Source organism: Balearica regulorum, chromosome 1, assembly GCF_011004875.1.
Source record: "Balearica regulorum gibbericeps isolate bBalReg1 chromosome 1, bBalReg1.pri, whole genome shotgun sequence".
NCBI classification, from domain to species: domain Eukaryota; kingdom Metazoa; phylum Chordata; class Aves; order Gruiformes; family Gruidae; genus Balearica; species Balearica regulorum.
Window position 1 is genome coordinate 209651181 of NC_046184.1, and position 19845 is coordinate 209671025.

At 38.0% G+C, this 19845-nt stretch overlaps 1 protein-coding gene across 4 annotated transcripts in view; it reads left to right on the plus strand.

Annotated features, from left to right (window-relative positions):
• Window positions 1–19845, plus strand: part of GRM5 (glutamate metabotropic receptor 5) — a 284776-nt gene that overhangs the window by 259328 nt on the left and 5603 nt on the right. For 2 of the 4 annotated variants that reach the window (XM_075742446.1, XM_075742444.1), the window contains 2 exons: window positions 12502–12597; window positions 14166–14327. The exons of 1 other annotated variant lie outside the window; for it this stretch is intronic. In XM_075742446.1, coding sequence (XP_075598561.1) covers window positions 12502–12597; window positions 14166–14327 — 258 coding nt within the window. The remainder of the gene's footprint in view (window positions 1–12501; window positions 12598–14165; window positions 14328–19845) is intronic. One more of the 4 variants, XM_075742447.1, reaches the window with a different exon arrangement.

The following is a 19845-nucleotide window of genomic DNA, read 5'->3' on the forward strand; positions in this document are numbered from 1 at the left end:
ATTTGTTAGTCATCTGTTAAGGCCCAGTTTTGAAAGATATTGCTCTAAAATCTTTGTTTTGTTCTGAAAAGTAAGGACTGTACCCTGCTATTAAATATCCTAAAAGACAAGGTGTATTTTTTTCTTTTGGAGGCCTCTGTTTCCATTTCTTTATATCCCTCAATGTGTAAATAACATCTGTGATAGAGAGTTATCAGCAGAATATAATAGATCATTACCGGCAGTGACTTCTTTTTCAGTGGCACTGTCTTGGAAATGTCTTCATTCCTGAAGAGCATTGAGAGTGCCCGATACTTGTGTGCAGCAATGAAAAAGGCAGCACAAAGCTGATATATTGATGTATTTGCCTAGATATAAAGAACTACAGCATTTCATTTGAAACCTGAAGAAAAACTTTTATGTCATCTGCAAATGTTCATCAACACTTAAAACTGCAACAAAGACAACACTCCGAAATGCATGTGTCTGAATCCTCAGCTGCTTAAACTGTGATGGTGCCAGGGAGTTTAGCAGTGCTCAGTCAGTGTGTGCCTGAAGGATTTGGGAATCCAAGAGCAAATTCATTCCATCCATCATGGGGAATTCTCTCTAAACAATGCCTATTTGGTTGCATAAAAGAAAACAAAACAGAGTCCCGAAATTTGCTGAGTAAATTTAAAATGCTGCTCAGGACTTCACCTATGTCTGATTTCATCTCCAAGAAAGAACAGAAAACCACTTTCAGCTTCAATTCTGCTCACTGTAGATCATGAGCAAACAGAGTCGGACCATTTTACTTGATATTCAAACATTTCTTTAAAAAAATCTTGTTGCACAAAGTAATATGTTTCAAGGTATTATTCAGTACAACGCTCAAAATCTTGTTTGGATAGTTCTTCAAGTAAACACTGAAGTACTCAGAATCAAAGGAAATATGCACTAGAGCTACATGGCATTATTTAAATAGCTCAGAGGGGTTTTATTTAAAAGAGAGTGAGTCATTGTTGAATTTTAAAGAAACATGCTATTTAAGTCACCAGTGCATAGAGGGGCCCCTATCATTAGCATTTTGCTTCCTGACACTAATTTATAGCACAGTGTAGCATTGCATCAAATCATTGTCAAACAGATAATGCCAATGCTCCATTCAGAGCTTTCACATCAGCTGCAAAATGACAGATAACAAGACTGCTTTTGCCTAAATAAAGCAATGCATCTGTTAGAGTCCTAAATGACTTTTTGCATACGGTGTTCTTCAATTAAGAAAACTCAGGCAAGCTGTGGAATGTGTTGAAACGAATCTTCACATCCTGAAATATGTAGATGGGAGAGAGTAAAACTATTCATTACCTAGTGAAATGAAAACAATTTCATGTAGGCTATTGTGATTCAGCAGTACACATCAAAATATATTCTACCCTCATTTAAAAGTAAGGCTACCAAACCAGACATTATCAGAAGTGACACCACAAAGAAGAATGCTGAACACTACATAGCTGGAGTCAAAGCCACACAACCTGTGTAGAGAGGTGTCTGGACCTTCTGCTTCCAGCTATCTTACCAGGTAATTTCACAGGGACTAGGAAGGCCATAAATAAAGAGAGTCAATCTTACCTTAACATCCCAGAAACTACTATCACATATGCTACACAGCCCTTTTGCAAGAGCCCAAAATACAGTGCTAATTTATCCTCTCTTCATTCTCAGATAATGCTGTATCCCAGGTAAGATAAGGACCATATATTTCTGCTACGTGAGCTGCTACTATGATATTTCTAGCCAGGACTGCACACCAAAAGGTCTCAGTCATGCTACCTTGGCCTGGAGATAGAGCAGATGTTCCAAAGTTATTTTACATTTCTAATATCTTAGCCCTGTATTTCACACAGCAATTTAGCCACTGTAGGTGGTTACGTCTTCTGGAACATGTCTTCAAATGGCCCAAAACACACACACTTTGTTTTCCAAGCTTACTGCTTGGAGATTAGAGACATCATTCATATGCTTCCCCATTTATTGATATTTACAGTGACAGCGAGAGGCAGAAAAAAGGAATTAGGTAGCTGCAGGGTTTTTTAACTGCCAGTTGGCCATTTTTCCCGTGATAATGTAGGAGTCATTCAGATTCCTTCTACGACATTCTCAAAGGACAGAAGCTGGTAGGTGCCCAGTACCAGCGAAAATTACTCTCCTGAAACAATACAAGACAGATTATTATCTTCTAAATAAGTTAGGATCACTGACAGTAATTATTCATTTAAGCAAAAGGACTGAGCAGTACTTTCAATCTGTTAGCCAGGCAGGTAGATATGATCACTCAAGAGGAAAGAGTCATCACCAGCAAAGTCAGATAACGTTAGCCATATTCAAGATATATCGAATGTTTGTGGTACTGTGCATAATTCTTCCATACAGATGTGAACAGCACAGTACTAGACAACAGAAGAAAGATGCACATCGATTTCTGCACCTTATGATAGACAATTATCCAGAGCAACTAACAAATCTCATTGAGATTAAAGCTTAAGAGCCCAGTGTGGCAGTGATGCTTTATTCCATCTGGGTTTACTGCATGATGCCGTATTTCCTAAATAATTAAACATAAACTGTGGCTGTCAAAGAAAATGAACTACTCAATTGTTTTTCAATGTATTATCTTGTCCTCTTAAGAAGTTTGTCTACCAGTGTGTGATTCCAGAACTGGGCATTGCTCTGTGTGCACCGGCAGAAGTGACAGAACTGGCAGCTTTCATTCAGGAGTGGGGATCCCTTGCTCCAGTGACCCAATACTCACCCTCAGGTGAACCACAGAATTTTTACTCTATAAATCACTATCATTTTGGTTTTCCTTACTCAGCTTAGACAAAGATGCTCACACATCCCCCTATGAATCAGGTGCCATTTGGGGGGCATTTTTGCTCCCTCTCAAGCACTACACTGGTACAGTTATAGCAGCGTGAGGGACCAAGTGCCTGCCTTGCACAGGCATCAGAGAAAGCGTTCAGGTGTCCTGGCTTAGGTGCTGTTAAACACCATTCCCTGCCTCCTATGAGAAAAGCACGATAAGCAAGGTAGATTTTTCCACTGGACTGGATTCAGCCCTGGACCACCAGTGGCTCTAATTAGTGTTTACATCAGACAGTCCCAAACTGTGCCATAATGAAATATTTTGGAAACAGGTGTCTACCATCACAGTGTGTGCGAGGAACAGTTGGTTTTCCCCTTTATGTCTTCTCTCTCTTTTTCCCCCTTATGACTGACTATATCTGTTTCACTGCAATTCAAATAGGAGCTATTTTGATCCACAAAATAAGACAAATATGCTTGGATCAGCCTAGAAGCTGCCATTCATGGTTTAAAAATATTGCAGTCTAAATATTATATCATACATCAGCACGTCATCTCTTAGCATCAAAATCTTGAGATCAGTTTTTCAGAAGCCTTAATTGAAATTTCTCCAAACAATGTACCCTTTTTATCTCAGGAATTTTTATAAACATTCCTTCTAATTATGAATCTGATTGAAATCCATTTAAAGCACTGAAAAAACAAGTGAACTGAAAATTTCAGGCTTGAACTAACCCGAGCAATCTTAGCTGTTGCAACAATTCTTCCAGGTCTGACTGCTGCTACGTTACATTATTAGGAAAGCCCCAGGAAGACATGGAGTTTCCAGACAAATGGGAATCCCCATCAGAATAAACCTCTGCCACTGTTACACACACAATGTCAAGGGGCTCCAGGATGCAATCCACGCAATTCCCATTGCCCAGATATCAAATTTAGACCAGTTGAAAGCCACATCCTTGAAAAAAATGATAAATTTGAAGCCATGGCCATCAAGCTGTGATCAAATATTTTTAGAATACGTGTGTGCATTATCAGCGTGAGGATTTCAGACGTAAATGCGAGAGATTCACATTCCCTATGCATCAGGAAGATAAGTTGCCTGAGAGATGAAACAGGGCTGTTATTTGACATTGAGCTTTCAGTCCTGTAAAGAAGACAGAGTACAAGAAAAACTGGGGGAGTTTTGTGGAAAGCTGAAGCTGGTTCGCATTCCTCACGTGTACGCCCATTGAGAAAGATACTGATCATGAGTTTCTGCCACAGCATATTCTATTGGGACACATTTCTTATAGTACAAGTGCCAATTTTATCTTCATTTATATGCAGCTTGAACAATTTCTTTGACACATTTTTGAATGATGATAAAAGAACACTACACTTCTCTTCCAAACTAATTTGTAAAAACTTTTTACTTACCAAATTTGTCAGGGCATGGGTTATAGGCTTATACTCACAATTTTCACAACCAAAGGGCTGACTCTTGGTGATCTGAAGGGTCGTAGAGTATACTAAGATTAACACTCATTCAGGTCCATTGCCTGGCAAAACAAGGGAAAACTCAACTTTCCCAATCCATACACTAACAGCCATGGACTTCATAAAAATTGTTAGTTCTGCAGTTTCTTCAGGTAGTTGCACTGGTTTTCTCATAGAAACATGAAACCAAATACAGAAGAGGTTGTAACCTCACAACACTGAGCTCAAGACGAGTGTATCACCTCTCGTATGGAGTTGTATCAGCAGCCTGTCACTCATGCGAGCATGGACTGCTTTCCTACTGGAGTCTGGTGAAAATAAAATAAAATAAACACTGATTGGAAAAGGGAGACAGTTGCTTTCTAGCCTGGTGAAAAGAACAATGAGTGTTAACGTCAGACAATGGCAGAGGAGAGATTCCAGCCTGGGTCTCTTGTACCCCCCAAGTGCTCCATCCACCAGGCTTTTATTATTAGCTTTACATTAAAAGATCTTTACAGTTCTGGTTTTATTTAGCTACAGAAAAAAAAAAAAAAAAAAGGGACACTATTTGATATCCTGAAGTTTTATAGAATAGACAATAACTTATTGGTGACTTTTAGTTATTTAAATCAACTCTTGTGTGTATGGAGAACTAACCAGGAGATTATTGAAGAATGTGAACCAGGAGAACTAATGCTTAAGAAGTTACATTTTAGAAATTACTTGCACCATCCTTGGACTGTAGCAGTGACCAGCTTTTAGCCATTGCTCATCTCAGTGCAAGAAATCCCAGTGGAACCCGAAAAGGGAAAGTGCTGCACAAAACAGGACCAGAGATTACTGGAAGGCAAAAGATGCCACTGAGAAATCATCATGTACCCCAAAAAAAGTTAATTTCTACAAATGCTGTTTAAGGCGACCATCGATTACAAATTGCACGAAAGTGCTTAGATGGCTTTGTACTATGAGACAACGGCAAAAAAGTGAGAGGTAAGCTTCTTACATGACCTAATATCATTAGAGCAGGTAACAATTTACATGAGGTGAAGGTTTGGCTCAAAGGTTATTACTTTTATTTCAAAACCAAAATCTAGCCATAATGATACAACTAGATATTATTTGTTTGCTTCATAGCCTTGCTAGAAAATAATTTTGATGCATGCAGGAAAAAATCTTTGACTCTTCAAAGGGAGACATTATTCTTTTGACTGATTAGTCTTCATTTATTAATGAAACAGTTCCCAAATGGATCATTCAGAGCTATTTTAATCTAATAGGCTACAAAAATTTAGATTGTGAGATTACTGAATGGCTTCAGTCCTTCATTTTCCCGTAAATAAATTAGTCCTGGTGTCTTTTGGACAAGCTTGACACTGTGATTAATTAAACTTCAAATATTGCGAAGTGACTGAAGAACATTTTATGAAACTCAGTGAAAGGTATTAGGTCTGAAAGATTTTGATAAATTGCTGCTAAAACATTCCATCTGTATAATGAATTGATATTCTTGAATACCCTGATTACAATGATTTTTAATTTGTGTGCAGTGCTAGTGTTGTTTTGAATTTTACCCTCAACTTAAATTTAATTAAAATACTGATTGATTGATATAAATTGTTTGTCTGCATTGCACATATATTCAAGCCTAAGTTTTGTAAATTTTTATATTATTAAGATGGTGTCCCCATCGTTTTGAACCAAATATCATAGCTGAACTGTACAAATTAAATCACATTGTAAACAGTTCCCTGCCTTCTCTTATACAAATATTCTCTAAATTGCAAAATGCAGTCTTGTTAGCGTACTACAAAAAAAAAAAGAAAAGAACAGTGAAAATGAGATCCAGCAGCTTGATATTATTTTCAGGGGAAGAAAGAGCTGAGGAGGAGTTTTCTATTTTTTAACAGTAATCGCTACTCCTTTTACCTTTTTTTTTCTTAAAACCTGTGTCCCAAAATTCTGGTGACAGATAAATGTCACCATATATGATATCAATACTGTCCTTAACAGTCATACTGAAGAGCACCCAGACAAGCCATGCAGTTGGTCTCATGCCCATTAGCATGCTTGACGTAGATCCTGTTGCAAACTACCATCTGACCTGAGCACTGCTTTTTCTACCAAAGGAAATTATTCTGGTTCTTTCCAGAGCAAATTCTGATGTGAACTGGCATTGTAATTAATTTGACAAACAGAAAACTAAGGACATCCACCCTCCTTCCAAGGTCCAGACAAGACATGATCCAGTCTGCCACTAGGGAAATGCCTGTATATGAATTATAAATAATGTCATTTCTACTTGAATAGTGGAAATTGGTGTGGACTGGTAGAAGAGCTGGAGTTTCAGCTTAGAAATGCATTTAGTTACATTTTTTTAATAACTGTGACCAAAATTCAAGCCAGGTGTCTGTTAAAATATATAAACACTAAACTCTCTTTTAATTTGCTGTAGTTTCGATTATAGCATTATATATTGCAGTGATTATCCGGTTTGCTGCCAGTTGATGACTTATAACACAATTATACATGGCCTCAAAAAAAAATAAGTCATTTTACGGTCCACTATCCAATAATGAGGTAGCAGAAAAAGAAAGGTTAAAAATCTAATAAACAAGCACTAAAGATGCAAAACATTAGAAAATAAAATATAGAGTTCATATATTAAATATACAGGATACAATAACAGATGCAAGTAATAAAACACATTGGAAAAAAAGAAACTTCTCTCTTATAAGTCAGCAAAATTGAAAAATGTCACGTTAAACTCAAAGCCAAAGGAAGTCACAGAAAAGTAGGCTCCCATCCATCCATTTCACAAACCTAGAGAAGTTTCTAACATTTAAAATGCTTCAGAGCAAATGACATGTAGCTTCCCTTTACAACATAATGAAGGAAATAATGAATAAAATAATGAGACCTTCCTATGACATCTGTAGCTATACATACCTGAAGAAGAGAGGACAGAAGTTCAGCATCATGAATAGAATGGGTAGAACAAGAAATCTTGTGTACAAAAAATCCTGTACAATGGTTTGTCCAACATTTCCGAAATACTCTTTCTGGAAGAGGGTAAATAAACATACTAGTGGTATTTTGCTATTAGTCTAATCTTCCCTTGAGCCAGTATAATGCTTTGTATAGCATTCCATCAAAAATGTCATTTTAATTCACCAGCTGCAATTACATGTGATTGCTTAATTGGAATAAGCTGGGTAAAAAAAAAAAAAAAGAATAAAAAGAAAGATATGATACTGCACCTGAAAAAAAAAATACTGTGAGTTTGGCTTTAAAGTAATTTTGCTTGTTGAAATTGTGCTATTAAGCAAACAATATTTATATGCTGATTTTTTAAATGGAACATACTGTGCCATGCTTAATAATTTATAACTTATTTTAGACATTATATAAATGGGAAATGTCACACAATAAGCTGAGACCCCTTTAAAAGTATTCACTGCAATGTGATGCAATGTCAAGATAGCATGACCAACCTTGCAGAACTGATTTTACAGAACACAATATGTTTGTAGCTCAAAGCAGCCTCTATAGTAACAAAACTAATTATTCTTCATAGTTCGTTCTTTACCATTTATAAAGAAATCTTCATAGATATATTGTCTTATCTAGTTTAAAGGTCAGCCCCAACTCTACTGCCTTGAAATGCAGGTTCTTCATCATTTCTTAATATCAAGACAGTAATACTGCAGGTGAAAAATACTACTTGTATGTAAGATCTGACAATTAAAATATATAAATGGGCCTGAAAAAGTGGGTGGCTTTGTAACATTCAGCAACCTGTTCAAGTTCCAGGCATAAGCACATTGAAAAGGCTCCATAAAAGTGATGGAAAGCAAAGAGACAATATTTCATCAATATACTGTTAAAGCTTTCTGAATCCCCTCTCCTCCTTTCTCTGTTAATTTTACCTTTCAGGGCTTTAAAAAAAAAAAGTCTTGCTTCAGGTTTATTCCAAAATAGCCAAAATGAGAGGTTTGTGATTGAAATAACAGATACTGTGTGCTTTGATTATTGTTAACTTGTGGGGAAAATTTTCAGTATCTCCAAAAATTTGAATCCCATTAACTTGCAAGGCCCTTAGGAATTAGTCACTGCAATGCTGAACTTAAGTCCCCAATACAGAATTAGCCATTGCCCTACAAAGTGATTTGGCTGAACAACCTCTCTCCTCTTGAGCATTCCTGTGGAAACATCTCTTTTTCCACCCTCCTAGGCACAGTTTCATCAGGATGTTACTCCCACCTTGAAGTAGAAAAAGCATGTTGATTAGAGCTGCTCTTCTCCTCTGGGTCTTAACAGTGCCAAGCATCCATTTGGTGCTCAATAATTAATAATATTTCTGCATGGCAGTATGAGATTGCATTTGAAATACGGATTGATGACAGCTCTCCATCTCCTACACAGCAAATTACCTTTGCTTTGCATTTCATTTAAAAAAAAAAAAAAAAAAAAAAATCAAAGATATCCTGAGATATCTTTTAGTTAGTTAAACTTTTTTCTTTTCACTGAAAAAGGAGAGAGAAAAAAATCATATGTCTAAGAGTAAAAGCCAGTTTCTAGTCACTGGGATATTTTTTTTCAGAGGACACACTATCTGAAACTACTTTTTGCTATTGCAAGCACTTGTCTTTTGGGTAGTCTTTCTCAATTGGTGTAGTGTGGACATTTTAAAAGAATCAGTGTACTACTGCCCATATTCTACCCATGGACTATTTTTCAAGGATCTCACTAAGTCTTTGACCAAACTATACAGAATGTGTGCATCTTCTAGGTCTGGGCTGCCAACATCCTCCAGATAGGGGATGTATTACCACATGGAAGGGACTGCTGGTCAAAGCATCCAAGACCCTCTGCATGGAAACCAGGAGAGAGCAGGGGCAGAAGGGTCCATGAGCACACCTGGGTCTCACCCTAACATGAAGTCAGGACCACTACCAGGATGCCAGCACCTGGTTCTAACATGTAGGCATAGTCTAACAACATCCATATCTGAAGACCATCAACTCATGTCAGTACAGGGGCCCACACTTTCACTGGAAAAAAAAGATTAGCGATCTGCACATTAAGAGATCAAAACCCAGTTTCTACAGACTTGTAGTGGATGACTATTGGTCTCATTCAGGATGGTGATATCTATCTTCTCCCTTTATTTCCCATAGCATCCATTAATTTTGGCCTACAAGAGGAGTTTTGTTGGAAGGTGAAGAAGGCAAGGAAAAGGTCTAATAGTCCTTTAAACCCGAGCAGTCACGTTGGTGTTTCCTGCCATGTACATCAAGTTTCCTGCCATATGTACATTGAGTTCGCTAAAAGCCAAGGCAGTACAGACATGGTTTCTCTGAGCCCAGGAGTAAATCTCTTTCTACTGATCCCCTCTGGAGAGTGCAGAGCACTGCTGTGTAAGATAGTGATGTGACAATTATTTGGCATATGGCTAACCACCACAGTGACCGAATTACTGGGAATTACTTCCCAAATTTCCCGCCACTGATCAACACTTATAAAACATATTAGTATGTATCATTAAGCATTTGTTCTTAAGACAACTCACCCCTGTGCAAAAAAATGACACAGCCCATAATGCCATGCCCAAAGACCCCAAAGAAACACTAAAAATTACCCAAAATCTTTTAAATCCTTCAACAGAATTTAGTAGCTGCCTTTCAGCACATAAGCAAAGTCTTGTCTCTCTTTTCTAACCAATATGTAGTCCTGGAATTGACCCTGAGAAAATAAATCTATTCTTGCAAATACTGCTCACATTGGAGTGTTTTATGCCTCCTCCATACACCAGCTGAAATGCCAAATTAATTTTTACATTAGCACTTGTTATGACAACTACAAAGAAATGTTTCAGGTTTTTTTCTTCCCTCAGATTAAATCTTTTAAAGCAATCCTTTGTTTTAACAACCACGAAGGGGACATTTTTCTAATGCAAGACATTGTGAGGCAAAATCATGTCCTTTATCTGCTCTGAAAGCTGAAAACCCTTTTTACACAGAAGCTCTGGTGTGCCTTTCCACAATGGGCACCCAAAGAACTTTGCAGCTTCCACGCACTGGTTAGATGCAGTTTCCATGCTAGGAGGGTTCATTAGCGTTTGGTTACTATTTTCATAATTACATCGATATTTAACCCTCAAGGAATGGCAGTGGAGTAGTTACTATGGTTCAATGCTTTGAGACATTCTGTGACAACACACTATTTCTGATGGTGTAATTTGCTCTTGAGTGGATGGAAAAACTTGAGAGATTCATAGCAGCCTCTCTGCTGACTTTCACAGAAGTGAAATTTATGCTAATGACTGGGGAATGGGCAATTTGGGGAGTTTCTTTATCTGGGTCATATGCAACCAGGGTATCTTCAGGATGGAGTTACCAAGGACACTTACCTCTTGTTTCCTTCTGCTGGCTACTTTTTAGTATTCAACTTGTGAGCATTTAAAGTCTCCAAATTCCTTCTCTTAGTCTTGTGTTTTTCTCCTTGTGTCTTGCTGGGCACAGAGTACCTCTTTTGGTTATCAAGTGTAAATGTATGTCTTCCTGCTCTTCCTAAACTCTGCTTTCTTTGATGTCTAACACTTTCACCTCAACTTTATTTCCTTTTCTTTCCTGTGAAGTTTCTACACATTCTTTCCTCTTTGTTCTTACTCTCTGGCTACTGTAATTGAATTTGTATGATCCAGTTTGACTTCCTTTGTATTTTTCAGTGAATTTATCTACTTTCTAAGCCCCTCCACTTTTTCCTCTGCTCTAGGAATCAACTGCTATTTAATATATATGTGTCCTGCGTGAGCTTCATGCCTGTCTGGGAGCACTGCATATACCACACTCTGGATTGCCTTAAAACCCTTGGTAGCCAGTCCACAAAGCTCCTGTTGTTGCTCCTTTCAGTAAGATTATAATTTGTAAACAAAAGGACTTCTCTGCACTGAGCACATGTCATTTTACTGTCTCAGGTTCACTCTCAGGTTCACTAAGCTTCTTCCTCAGTTATTTATGCAATATACACCACCTTTGAGGATCTGCTACAACTGCATCCAAAGTTTAGCCAGACTTTGTGTGTACTTCGGTTATTTCTCTTTTACAGGGTTGTTCTCTTCAAGGTACCTTTTTCTATCTAGATCAGGTTAATGGACGAGCAATAAGTCATCTATTCTGTAATGTTAGCAGTGTTAAAAGGTACAGGCTTCCCCACATAAGTGTGTTAACTACCCACAATGCAGCTCATAGCTCATAGTGGGAGTGGGATCTCACAAACAGCTCTTTGAGAAGACATCTGCAGGCATTTTGCCCAATTTTTATTAAAGCATTTAAATAGGTATTGTAACACCTAGCACAAGAATTTGTACAATTAGGGTGAAAGTCACCACTGGTAAGAGAGCCAGCATTAGACCTCTTCAATGCTCATATCCCAATTAAATGCTCAAAGAGTAAATGGTGACAAGGTCTTATCCTGAAATCCTGTCCAGGGATTAATTAGATCCTTGAGTATTAAACTGTTTATCCAAGTGAATTTTTCATCCAAGTACAAGGTATGGTATGTAAAATATTCATAGTACTGTGCTGCGCTCTAGGATTGGCATTGATTTCACTAGACTTTATGTCTACATCTCAGCAAGTCATCTAGTCTCCTTTTATTGCAAATGGAGAAAGACCCATTCATGACATGAACTGTGAGCCCACCCAAATTTTACCCAAGCAATCAACTACACTGGTGCTTGCTTTGACAAGCAGAGGAACATGTCAAATGTTACAAAGATGGAAGATCAGAGAAAAGATTAAGTTAGGATTGAGAATGTGGCCACCAGTTGATTTTTCACTGATTCTTAATTTAGGTGGTGTTTCCCTTAAACTGTTCAGCCAAACATTTTGGTCTAATTCCAAAAAATATTAAAGACAAAACTTTAGCATGGTATTTATTCTGTATAATTTTTTAGCTTTTCCTGCATATATATATATATATATATATATAAAAGAAAATGGTGACCACCTCTCCTGCATAGCCCTGTTTGCTTTAGCACAGGTCTGGGGTTTTAAGCAGTTATTCCACCGCTCCCACGGCTGCTTTGCACTATGCCCCACCACTGCCACGGTAGCATTCATGTGCATGGCCCTTTGCACAGCAGCTGTCACAGAAAGCTGAGCACACAATCACTTCTTTCTGTTTGCTCCTGTTGTTGTCGTGATTTATTAGGTACAAAGGCAGGAGACTGGCCCCGCACAAGTCGGAAATAGAGTGTTTCACCCCAAAAGGGAGTATGGGGAATGGTGGGAGAGCTACAATGACCAGGTAAGCATACAGCAAGTGGCCTTAGGGCAGTGTGATATGTCTGTGAACAAGAGGAGCAGCCCTGGGACAATGCCAGGCCAGATCCTCTGTCTGTAATTCCTGTGCATCCCATATAGTATGTTTAGAAAAGAAAAAGAAAAAAAAAAAAGAAAACACGTGGCCACTGCTGATTTCTATGTTCCATCTGACCACCAAAAAAACCTGCACCATGTTCATTCGAGTGATCCAAACCACGTGTCCTGTGTGATGTTGTTGTAATATGGTACTTTGGGAGGAGAAAACTTACACCTGACTTAGTAGAGTGGATGAAGAGAGACAGCATTCAAACTTGGACTAAGCAGCTCCAGAGCACCTCTGGAACGGTGGTCCCACTACTTATTAGAGGTTACATTAGGTCTAATCAAAAGAGCTTTTAGAAAGAGCAGAGAAAAACTCATTGATGAAAACATTTTCAACATGAAAATGTCAGTTCTTCTCAATTAAAATATCTTGGGGAAAATACTGAGTTTTACAGTGTTTTAAGGAAAGATTTTAAATAGTTCAGAACATCTTTTTCATAACATTCTCCATTTAATTAAATTTATTAAATTTCATTAAATTTATTATTAATATATTTTCAATTTTGTTTTGGCCATTATATATTGCATGATGTTATACACCAATGTTACAGTCTTAATGAATATCCAATACTACATTTTTTCAGTGTTACTGGGATGAACTGTTTCAATATGGCCATTTTGATGGTTTCGTATTGAAATATTTCAAACTATTTAATTCTGTGAAATACTTGGAGATTTCAGCTATTCATCTTTTTTTGAGTCCAGTCAGATTTCCAAATGTTGAACTCTCCCATAGGACAGAAAATCCATTTCTCCAGACATCTCCATTAATAAATGAATAAGCTGCATGTGTCACAGATGGTTATAAAACTTTCATGAAACAATATTCTTAATAAGCATTGTATCATTGTGTTACATTCTACTACAAGCTAGAAGCATTTTGTTTACCATTTATTAAAAGATCTACTCATTCCTTATTGACTCCTGTAAGGTATTTATAAAAGTAACCTTAGAGCACAGTATGACCAAATTATACCTTTACTTTTCACATCACAGGTGCATTTTATCATTGCAGGAGGGTGTTCAGTGAAACACTTGCACAGTGTTATGTTCCCCTTGGGTACAAGAATATTCACTCGTGTACATAAGGCTATAACACCACGTAGCACACACCTGGGGGACTCCTGCTGTTTAACTAACATCAGGAACATTCATCGTTGAGTATTGTGCAAAATATATACATGCCTCTAATTTTTTGTCAACTGGGATTCTGATTCTTGTCTGTGTGTTGTCTGGATTTTTTTTTTCCTACATTTCATTGCCTTCAGTGATATTTATTCTTCATTTAAAATCAATCTGGAGTCAGTATATAAGAGAATTTTGAAGAGAAGAAAAGTACATGTAAATGTCAAGCAACTGTATTTTGTTGTACAGTATTCAGCTCTGTTTTGCCTGGCCATATATATACACTTGAAAAACTTCTTTTTTTTATATTTTATATCTTCACAGTGAAGAATCTGTTTGCATTCCAGACTGTAATCGATCTGAGTCAAGTAGAGAGGAGAAAAAGGTTCCTGTTAAAGAGGATGCCCTAACAGTCAAAAAGACTGGAAACTGTGTCAGTCTAATAGTTCCACAGCAAGACTGTCAGCTGCAAGACCTACTCAAACAGTTAAGAACACCTGCTGCTTAACAGAGAGTGCAATTGCATTTGATGGCTGTGTTTTGTTGTCTCCAGCCACAGTGTCCTGGCCAGTGGTCCTTGTCAAATTTCATGAGCTAAGTAGAGTTGCCACTGAATAGCCTGGGAACCTCCCAGAGAGAACGTAGATGTTGCAGAAAGGAAAGTAGGTGCCACTCTCCTGTCTCAGTAAGTATCAGACCAGTGCTAGAAGTCCCTGGGATGAAGTGCAGATGGAAAAAGACAGATGCAGGGGTCTGACTGTTTGTGAATAATGAAAAAAAATCTCATCACCTCACGGGACGAAGAGGTCCCATGATACCAACCAAATCCCACTTACAACCATCCTTTCACTCTATAAAATGCTGTGCAATTTCATACTGGGCAGTATTGTTCAGCTCATGTTCTCAAATCCCTCGTGCAACATTATTTTTGTGTTCCAACCCTAGCGTGGCTATTTTTCACATCAGGGCCTAGCTATCTCTGTATAATAATCTTACAAATGACTTGGGAGTTTTCAAGATGAAAAAAGTGACATAAAAATAGCAGTAATGTGTATACTACGTGATACTTTGTAAGGCTATTTCTGATTAAAAGAAGTTACTACATCCTGCATCACCTGTGACCATCACTCTCATATACCTGACAAAATCGCCTATGGAATGGGGTATTTTCTGAGGCTTTCATAAAGCAGGCATCACAAGGGGGTTTTTTGTTGTTGTTGTTTGGGTTTTTTGCATTTCTGATTTGAATAAATGCACCAAATAAGAAACTGCTTAATAATTCACAAGAGTAATTTTTCTGCTGCAAAGTCCCAAGTGCATAAATACCTCTGTAATTATTTATCAGGCATATCAAACACCTGAAATTCCTCCTATTGTATGCTCTTTGCAGAGGATAGAATTCAAATGAACTCTTGACTCTGGAGATGATACAACTGGGAGACTTAACTCTTTTTTTTATCTTTTTTTTTTTTTTTTTTCCTTGTGTATTGCTTGTGCTCCTGATCTCAGGGTCAGGTAAGCTAATGGTTCCTATTTTCCTCAGATTCCATTTCATACCTTTAGCAAATTATCAATGAAAAAAATGGAAAAACCTGAAACCATGTTGACTAAGCAATGTTGAAAGCATCTTAAAGCTTTGTGCATCAGGAAGCAGAAATCACAGTTCAAGAGCTGGCATTGTCCCCTCTCCATCCTGTGAACAGGATGCTCCAGTGTAGCAGAGATTTCCTCAGAGATGCTTGAAGTGACATTTTTCAGACAAGCGAAACCCAGCACTCGCTGCTTTAATTAACAGTTGCAATGAGGTCACAGTAATAGGGGAAAGAAGCTACATCTGGTATCAAAATCATTTTTGCATTTTGGGTCAAGATAATAGGCGTCCTAGAAATGTTTCATTCAGATACCAGACGCTTCATTTCCTGTCCTAACCAGGCATGCTGCTGAAAGAGCTGCCAGAATTAGCATCGCTGGTGGCTGCGCTGGGAGGTCATTGGCAAAGTTTCTGTCCATCAGCGCTCTCTCACTTTGTAGTTTCTTTCATCCTTATACATTAAAGTCATTCATGTAAATGTCAGCTGTGATTTTCATGAGGAAAGGAGGTATCAACAGATTACAGTTCGTGGAGTAATATAAATAAATGCCCTTGCTATTGTTAACAGAAAACAACTCTGTTTGCAAAATAATTGCAAAATATGTTGTTTACTTCTAGAACTCGGGACAGGACAAAGTGATTTTTTTCCCTGTATCATTCCTCTCTTGTGTCTCATTGTTATTTATCTCCATAGAACAAAGAACATGGGAATAAATTAAGCTAAATGACTTGAGTGATATATCACTAGCAGGCTATTTGTGTGTGGCAGAACTGGCTTTCAGCCAGGGAAACAATTATATTAGCATGTAGAGATTTCCTTAAAAGCTATTTAAAATGAGAGGAATAGCAACAGCATAACCCATTACAGCCATAGAACTGACCTAGTTTAGACATCTTAAGGTTCTGCGTCCAGTTTTAGCCAGTCATCCAGGTTGTCCTACAGTTGAAGAAGAAACTATGACTTCTTCATACAGGTATACCAGAGTTCGTCACTTTAACCACTTACTTCATTTCAGTGTTTTTAGCATGTTGTAAGGCACTTGCATTCTCCCAGGGATGAAGAACCTGGGTCACTACAAGCAAAATGTATATCGATCTGAGATTGGCTCAAGTGACAAGACTAGAGAAACAAAATACATGTGCCCGTGCTTGCATGCATCACAAGCACACACACAGATCACCCCTTATGAAGAGTCAGTTTTTAATTAAATCTACAGATAGTACACAAATCCTTTTCAGGCAGAGTAATTATATCATTGAGTCTTTAATAAGGTTTCAGCAGAGGACTCTAAAAGGGCAACAGCTTCTTACTATTTATTTTGAATAGCAAGAGCTCTCCTTGGCAGAAAGCTGTATGGACTAAATACTGAAGTTTATCCTGCTTACCATTGCCAGCTGCTTCTGTGGATAAGACAGAAGGACTTCTCCCTTAAAGACAGGAGAAGACTGCCCTTAAGAAACAGGCTTGGTCTGCGCAATGTTGGAGCAATAAATAAACTACGTCATCTTCTTAAAAAAAAAGATATTGCTTTAAATTTAAGTGCAACACTCTACTTCAGCCATTGAAACATCTAAACATAACTTTGCTGCTCAATAAAATTTAGACCAGTGTTCTGAAATATGAATATTCATGCATGGACTTAAAAATTAAAGAATTTGAAATTGTTCCTTATTATATTCATGTGAGGACAGCTGGAAAAGAGATCATACAGGTCTCCATCAAGTTATTGTCCAGTATCTTTTTTCAGTTGTATCATTTCAAATTTGGAATCAGATACCAATATTGGTATGTGTTAGAGAACAAAAATTGCCTTAAATTTTTTTATTAATCTCTATTGATTCCCCTTGTATTCCAGTTGCCACTGGTGAATAATAATATTATGTAGCTAAACATTCTAAGCTTTCTTAGGAAATAATAAATTCCATCATTTTAAATTGTTTTTCCTATTTGATTTAAAGCTATTAACAAGAGAATAAAAGTGACTTATTTTCAAATTACATACGCTTTCAGTAACTGTCCCAATACAAGTCCCTAGGTACTCATAATCATAATTAATTTTAGCAACTGCAGGTAATTAATGAGAACAGCACCCTTGCTTAAATATCAGCGGTTTCAGCTGCTGTGACTGTCAATTCCTCTTCCTGATTTTCATTTCTTCTGTATTCTGAAGGACTTCACAAAACACATTTGCTTTAACAGCATCTGACTAAAGAAACCCTGGTGGCAGAGCTATGCACCATTTCACAGATAATCGTATCACAGAGTGAGAAATGCTGGAACAAAACTTCTGCTACCTTAACCAAAACAAAGGACAAAGTAATCTATTCAAGACAGTAAAAAAACCTCACGTGTAAGGGGAGGGGAACTTTTTTGTTAACACCTAAGTGGATAAAAAGGAATTAATATCACTCATGAATACAGAACAAAGCCCTAAAGACAAAACGTAAGTGACTCTAAAAAAATTAATTAAGGGAAGAAAATGAGAAACAATACTAATTGCTATTCTGTCAGCAAGTGGACAACTGTAGAGGAAATATTTGAAATATCAGAGACTTCAAGAGCTCTCTCACTTATACCACTTTCATTTCTTGTACATATTATAATGGTAGGTCTAGTGCGCTGGGAAAAAGCCTAGGTATCAAAATCAAAGCTGCTTTTAGTAAAGAGATTGCAGAAACAATTGGTGTGACTGGTTCTGAGGAAATCCCTTTTGTATATAAAACTGCATATAATTAACCTATAGTGAAAGAAAAGAAAAAAATTGCTATGCAAAAGGTTTTGGTTTACCTCCCCCCAAAAAAGTATTTTGCTATCATTTTGGTTTGGAAATTATGCCACCGCTTGATTGGAGTTTGCTCTTCTCCAGATATGACCTGTACTCTGCTCTGCTCTACTTAGTACAATGTGCCAGCAAAAAAGCAGAGTAGAGTAGAAAAATGTGTATTCCGTGAAACTTAGCAGTGGAATTCCTTTGGGAGCTCAAAAGTGTAATTCAGCTGTTCTCATGTGAGGGAGCCAAAATCTGCTTGCAAGAAAACTCTAAAGTTTCCCATCATCGAGGGTCATGGCAGAGCTGGGCATAATAAATGTAAACAATTCCATTAGTAGACATCATAGTCTATGTCTCTGATCTATCTTTATTTCTCTGTTTTTCAATTGTGTGCATTGTGGTGGTTTCCAGTTAACTTGACAGAGTAGCAATATGCAGTTAGAGCAGAATCTTAAAGTACTATCACTGGAATTTACCCGTAACCTAGCTTCATACCAATATATGAAAACAAGTGGTGCTTCTTTCACAGAGGTGATAAACGATTGCACAAATCAGTCCAGTGTTGACTTTGTAGTAAGTAGGTGCAGCATGATAAAGAGGATGGTACATTTCTCAGAGCATAATTCCAATTACTGCTGGGCAGACTACTAGGATTTCAACTATAGGGTTCATTCCTTACAGATAAATTGCTGCTTGCTCCCTATTCAGTTTTTTATATCAAGGAATTTGCAATGAATAATGGTCAAGTCTTTCAAGCTTTTCACAAAATTTACATCAAACAGGCACTGGGTCTCCTTTAGAGCACTAGGATCTCCACAAGAGCCACGCATACAGCTTGATTACTCTTAGGTACAGCGCAAAGGCCGTAAACGAGTGCATCAGCCAAGACTGACCCAAAACCAAACTGGGATTCAGGGAGGCTGGTGACAGCTGCTCCATTGAAGATTTAACTGTCAGCTGCCCTTGCCGAGGGCTGGACACATCCCCAGATTTCATCCTTTTACTTTTCCTAGCCTCCTTAATAATTGTCACCTGAACGGTGACCAGGGAGCGAGTGACACGTTCCCTTCATGACCTCTTACAATCTGACCTTCAGTCGACTGAAAATGTCTACATGCGTTTAGTGCTCATGTACACACTTGAAGCCGTAGGGTTTGAACATATGTACTAAGCCAGTGCTTGCAGTCAGGAGGGGTGCTAAAATATACTTCTTTCTTCAGGCAAGCATTTCTATTTGCTTTGGCTAATCTTTCATGTCTATGGCATTTATTTCACCTCTGTGACAGGCAGGTCTGTCACAGAACCTTCTGAGCTCTGAACTCAGCAGGAGTTAAAAGATCCCACCAGGGAGGACATCCAGGACTGGAACTAGGCCCTCTCTTTCTGCCAGATCACAAGTGCTGAGTCACCCAGCCTCCTGGTGCAGCTCAAACTCAGCAGGAGCTGGGAGATCTCGTGGTCATCATAACAGAACTAGAGGCAAGATCTCACCTGCCAAAGGATCCAAATCCTGCTCCTGCTGCTGGCACCCAGCTCCCACTGAGCTCAGGACTCAGCATGACCAAGGAGCCAGGGCTCTCAAACAGCTCTCAACACCACCGAATACGTGTTCCAGTGAGAGGAGCGTGCAATCCTCAGAGGG